Source organism: Myotis davidii, unplaced genomic scaffold (genome assembly GCF_000327345.1).
Source record: "Myotis davidii unplaced genomic scaffold, ASM32734v1 scaffold206, whole genome shotgun sequence".
In the NCBI taxonomy this organism is placed as follows: domain Eukaryota; kingdom Metazoa; phylum Chordata; class Mammalia; order Chiroptera; family Vespertilionidae; genus Myotis; species Myotis davidii.
This window is the reverse complement of record NW_006297754.1, coordinates 1,045,541-1,052,186: the sequence shown is the minus strand read 5'-3', so window position 1 is coordinate 1,052,186 and position 6,646 is coordinate 1,045,541. Positions and strand designations below refer to the sequence as shown.

At 32.1% G+C, this 6,646-nt stretch overlaps 1 protein-coding gene across 3 annotated transcripts in view; it reads left to right on the top strand.

Annotated features, from left to right (window-relative positions):
- NOVA1 (neuro-oncological ventral antigen 1) overlaps positions 1 to 6,646 on the top strand; it is a 147,215-nt gene that overhangs the window by 122,205 nt on the left and 18,364 nt on the right. For all 3 annotated transcript variants that reach the window (XM_006773348.2, XM_006773350.2, XM_015570231.1), the window contains one exon: positions 1,091 to 1,162. In XM_006773348.2, the coding sequence (XP_006773411.1) occupies positions 1,091 to 1,162 (72 nt within the window). The remainder of the gene's footprint in view (positions 1 to 1,090; positions 1,163 to 6,646) is intronic.

The window sequence follows — 6,646 nt, the reverse complement described above, 5'->3', positions numbered from 1 at the left end:
CCTTTAAAGTTATGCTTTTGCTCATATCTGAGTAATTTTGATGAATATATATTAATATAAAACATAATGTTCATTAGAATTGTGTCTATACTGTAAAATTACCCCACATCATCGATTCAGAAATATTATCTACTGAGGTTGCTACTTAAGAAAAAGAAAAAAAAAAACCTTAACATTTTACACTTTAAGGTTACTCTTTGACATGAGTTTTTAAAATATTTTAATGAATTAATCAACAGATATATTATGCTCTCATAAAACATTTCATATGTAGTATGTTTATTTGCTTGGAAGTGAAGTAAACAAGAAATATGATTCCTAACATTTTTCTGCTTATTTTCAAGACAGGCTGGTGATACTTTAATATATTATTCCCTTCATCCATATTAAATTTTTAGTGTTTAGCATAAATTGTAAAATAATATTATGGCAGTTTGTTAAAATGCTATTAGTTACTTGTTTATTAATATGAAGTTAATGTTTACATTTTCAGACGGGCTCTAAATTTATTAAAAGTTAATATTTTAGAAGATAATGTGATATTAAGAACTCAGAACTGCAAATGTAGTTGCTTTTAAGTATGGATCCCTTAAATTCATGTGGAATCAACTTGTTGGTGATGTTCAACATATTAAGTAGGTGGATACTTTTATGCGAAAGTAAACTTCATTTCACCACTTCTTCCAATCCCCGACTGTATTCATTGATAGGAAAATGACTCTTTCAGTTTTACTCATTGAATTTCTTGAATTTTTGTTTCACATCTCTTTTCCCCCAAGAAAACAAAGGGAAAGAAAAGAGACTACTATTCATGAATATGGTCAGGATACCTTTAATCCTCATGTGAATTTTTATCAGTCACCATCATGATTTCGAGTCATGAATTTATTTTTACATGCTTATTATGCATGCATATTTACATGCATTGATTATTTAATTGATCTTAAATTTCATTAAATTTGAATAGAAGAAAAATTTGTTCATAGGATTTTGTTCTCGTTATATTACATTTTATTTTATTTTGTTTTATTTGAATGATCAGTTTAAGGCTTATAAAGGTTGATTTGCTCCTAAACTGCTTTGTTCCCAGACATTGCCATCTTCCCCAACTACCACCAAGTCCTCTCCATCTGATCCCATGACCACCTCCAGAGCTAATCAGGTACAGTATCATCCTGTCATCTACACCATACCTTTCACGGGTGATTGCCTGCACACTGGAGAAAAAGATAATGGTGGGTTAAGGATGTATTCGTTCATTCACCACGATCAGATTCCAAATAACCTGGGAAAGAAATATTATTTCTGAAAATTTGTATGCATTTTTAACTTTAGATAACAAAAATATATTCAGGTGGTAGACTACTATAATTTTGGATTTTCCCCTTTAAATTATGATGACTTTATGGAGCTCTGAGGGTTATTTATTGAGTTGGTGTTTCTGATCTCCCTTATTGTTTCTTCCTAGGATTCTTGGTATATAACTTAAGAATATCATATATGTACAAAATAAATGTTTAAGTATGATTTATTGAGCAAAGGTATATCTTTAAAAGTGAATGCATTTTCATTTGCTTTTTATTTCAGACATTATTTACTATGTAAATAATTTTAAACTTTGGATGAAAAGCATTTGTAGCAATCTAAAAGTAACTGAAAATTGGTATTTCTGATCATTTTAATGTTATTTAATGACTTAGGAAATGGTATTTTCTTAGATTTAATACTAGCATTTTCTTTGGTGGAGTTGCAAACTGCAAAGTACAAATATATCTTATTAGTTTGATTTAATGATTGTTTAGTTCTGAATATTTGTAGGTCATTCTTCAAATGTGGTTAATTTGGGCAAATTTAAGGAAATCATCTAAATATTTTATGTAATTCATTCATACTGTACTTTAACTTTACAATTGTTGAAAAATATATTTATTAAAATGATTAAACGCATTTTCATTTTGTCTGAGTTGAGCTTCATTTAGGTGAGAAATGTTTTTTTCTTTAATACTTCCACTTTCTTACTAATACAAGACCTTATGGAATTACTTAAATATTAAATAAAAGCTTATGTTTTAAATATATTTTTCACAGTTGACTAATAAATCATTTACTTTGAACTATATTTGCTAAAATATTAAGTGTGGCTTTTGCATATCATCTAATATAAGGCTATCATAATTATTTTGCTCACTATTGATTCTAATACTTTTGCAATCTTAGGAAAAAAATTAAAATAATAACTGGATGCAAAACTAATAACACATTAGGAGTTGATTTTTATTTTATGCAATAGCATTCCCTCAGACTAAAATACTTTATAATGCTCACATTTTAGCCCCAATACATTGGTTTAAAAAGTATACATCTGTAGTGATGAAACACAGCACTTCTCTTTGAAGGAAGTAATACTGTTTATTAAGTGAGAACCAAGCTTATATTAGTGATGCATGAAATTAAGAAGTGTGTGTATGTGTGTATGCTTTATATTCCTTATCAATTATATGAGCTATAATTATATGACATAGAAAACTATTGGGAAAATAACTGGCTCTATGTTTTTGATGCTTCTTTTACACTTCATCCTTATTTCTTTCTAAGCAAAAACAAGACAAATGCATACCACTACAATTAAAAAAACTAATGCTTTTTCTGAACATAAAAAGTAAAAAATTCTGTATCTAGGAAGAAAAAATTTTCTATGAAGTTAGATTTGAATATTCTTTTATATGAACATGTGAATTTATATAAAATGATTTCTTTAAAAGTCTAATTATATGTTGACATTTACTAATACACTTTACTATCTAGATATGTTACTACATCCACTTCTGCCAGAATCTAATATTTTTTTAATTTGAAATAATAAGTCATTTGTGGTTTTAAACTCTGTCCACTATACTCAGTTATATTTATTAAATATATTTCATTTTTACTTGTTTTTCTTCTGTTCTTGTGCAAACAAGCATAGTAGCTCCTGGAAAACATGAGGCAAAATATAAAAGAACAAAACAAAATCCTTAACGTCATTGAAGAAATTACAGTTATCATCCATCTTGATGTTATTACTAGTTTTATTTCCTACAGTATTTCCCAATAGATTCTATTTATATTGTAAGATAGAAGGTAATGTGGGTTTTGTTGTTTATAGGTCACAATTGTTTCTTGTGTATAATCCTCATTAAGCTAGTATCACTTTATTATATAGACGTAGATCTGTAAGGGTAACAGGAATAGGATATCCTATCTAACAGGATATGCTAATTGACCCTCACGCTGTCGCAAAGATGGTGGTCCCACATCCAGTAAGGAGGGAATATGCTAATTGACCCTCATGCTGTCACAAAGATAGTGGTGCCCACAGCCAATAAGGAAGGAATATGCTAATTGACTGACCCACCCTCAAAGATGGCGGCACCCACAGCCACAAGATGGCAGTGCCCAGACCCCTTGCCGTGCACCTGCCTCCAGAGTCCCCCAGTCCCCTCAGCCCCCCCAGCTGCCCAGGGCCACCCAAGGCTCAGGTAAACAGGGCGTGCCAAGGCTTGTGCTGCTGGCAGTGGCAGCACCAGAGGTGTGATGGGACGTCACCTTCCCCTGATCGCCGGGTCGCCTCCCGCCCATGAGGCCTCCCAGACTGTGAGAGAGGACAGGCCAGGCTGAGGGACCCCCCTCCAGTGCATGAATATTCATGGATCGGGCCTCTAGTATGATAATATTAACCCCTGCTTCCATAATTAAAATACTTTTAAACCTATAAGACAATAGCTTTTATTACTGGTTTAGATTTGCTTTATTCTTACCCAGCTATTTCGCAGACATGTCTTCAGTTTTATAAACTGGAAGAAATGATACAAACGCAGAGCATTCCATTTTAAATTAAAAATTATTGTTTAGGGTGTTCTAGCTAATACGATACCCTATGCCAAGTATGTCAAATGCGCGCGCAGCAGACCCCATGCCTCCTTTATGGCATGCAGCCTGCCACCCATGAGTTTGACATGCTTGCCCTATGTCGTTGAAAGTAGCTATAAACTTTTGTCATGTGAATTTTTATAAATCAATATAAAATACATTCACAATGTTAGGGTGATTTTCATTTTTGTTAATTATTTTAATAACTAAATGACTTATGATTGAATTCTATTTCCAGCATAGTTTGTCTGTTATAAGAAATTAGGGAAACCCACTCCTGAAACCTATATGTTCATGTTGACCAATGTCACCCCAATCAATTGAATAAATAAACATTTAAAAAGTAAATATAAAAAAGAAATTAGAGAGTATTAATCTTTTTAAAACCCCAAAATAAAAAGCACAAAAAATATTATTGAAGAGTTAGTTTTATCTGCAGTTTCAATATTTAAAAATATTTTCTATTCTTTTAAAAATAACTAAGTTTCAATACATAGTGAATTTTTGATTCTCAAGTTTACATAGCTCAGACTAACAGACTGTAGCTATAATGTTGTGGCTCTATAATAATTTGACTCTGCAAATTGAAGAACTATCATATCAGAAGCCATATAGAATGGAGGCTAAAAATCAAGACTAGCCAAATTGCCTATGATCATAGCCTTGTTCTGTCACTTACTTGCTGAGTAAATTGAGTTCTGTTTCCCTTTTTGAAACTCAAATTATAATAGTACCTCAAAGAATAGATTTACAAAATAAATTCATTAACTATTCTTAGAACAGCACAGTTTCTAGAATGTAATACCACATTAAGTTAGGTTATATTTATTTTATATTTTTGAATTATCTTTCAAATAATCATGAAAAAGAACAGTTATCCTTTAAGATGCTAAGTGATGTGGGACATAGCATGTTAAAACTGATATTTTTATCTTTAAAGAAAACTTCTAAGATAGTATTGCTGCTTTTTCAACCCTAAAGTATTTCTGTAATCAAAGTCTCTATGCTTTTTAAGATAGCTTAAATAACAATTATGTTCTTCTCTATTGAGAGTAGTTAGTTTTTGTCCAATTAATAATGCAAATGTTATTATATCCCTTTGAGAAAGAAAAATTAGCAAGATGCAAGTTTGACATTTTTTTACAGATGGATTTTTTAATATGAGACAAATGTAGAGAAATAATAAGTAGAATTACATTATTTAAGCAATGTGTTTAAACTTAATTTAAAAAGTCAGTTGGTTTAATCTGCTCTTAGTTGATACTAACTTTTCAGTCACTTTAAGATTCAACAAAATGTTTTTGTTAATCAGTGGTGCTAAAAACTAAATTTCCTCCTTAATTTTTAGTTCCTGCTCGTTTCTTCTCAAATTTTAGGAAAATATGAAAAAGAGAGTGATTTTAGAAATATGTGCTTTATGGGCATTTATTTTTTTGTGTACTGATAAATTTGAAATTATATATTTAAATATATAAAAACAAATGTAGTCTAGGTAATTCATACATAATACCCCTGCTATGGTAACAGAAAAAACAAATAAAATGTCTGGTCTCACTTTAAATTCATGTCCACGGATCTCACATGGGCTCTGAATGCTGTCAGATAATCAAGCATAAGCCCATTCACCTTTTTACTCTCTGGATAACTCTTTCATAGATTCTCTTCTCCTTTCAGTCTTCCTATTTGTTTTCTGTTGCTGTGTAACAAATTACCGCAAACGCAGTGTCTTAAAGAGCCCACATTTATTATCTCATAGTTTCCAGGGGTCAAGAGTCTGGACACCGCTTAGCTGGGTCCACTGCTCCTGTTCTCACAAGACTATAATCAGAGTATTGCCTGGGGTGCATTCTCCTCTAGAAGCTTAACTACAGACAGTCCTCTTTTAAATCCAGGTTGATGGCAGCATTCAGTTCCTTGCAGCTGTATGACTGAGGGCCAACTTCCTGGCTTTTGTCAGGAGCAGCCCTCAGATTCTAAAGACTGCCAAGTTCCTGCCCCGGGTCCCTCTGTACAGGCACCTCACAGCTCGGCTGTTTCCTTGCTAGCAAAATGGAGTCTTATTTATTGAACCTAATCACAGGAGGGACTTCTCGTCTGCTTTACCATATAGCATAAGCAGAAAGTGACATTCCATTCCATTGCCTTATTCTGATGATTAGCATCAAGTCAATTTACACCTATATTCAAATGGAGCCGATCACACAAGGTGTAACACCAACGGGCCATCTGGAATTGTCCCTACCACAACTTCCCATTATTTCTTGCTTCTTCCTCACACCCAGCTGATGACCTTGATTATTCTTACTTCACTGAGAAAACACGAAGCAATCAAAAAAATAAAAACTTTCACAAACTCATATATATATATATTTAATCAGCTGGCATGTAAACGCACATATTCTACCTTCTTATTTGTTATGGTTGATAAACTTCTCCTGCTCCTAAACCTAGTAATTTTTATTGTACATTAAACCTTGCCTTTTTCTTTTACTCAAGGACATCCTTCTGCAATTCTACCTTCTCTATCTTTTATCTGTCAAGTTTTTTATCTCAGTGGAATCATTTTCATTGGCATATATATATATATCTGTTTTTTCCTTCTATTTTAAAAGACAAAAAAAAATCCACAACCGTTTTAATCCCATTTCCCCCACCATATGACACCCTAATTCTTGTACTCCTTTGTAGCAAAACTCACACAAGTATTTACTCTGTTTTTCAATTTCTGTTTTCCAGT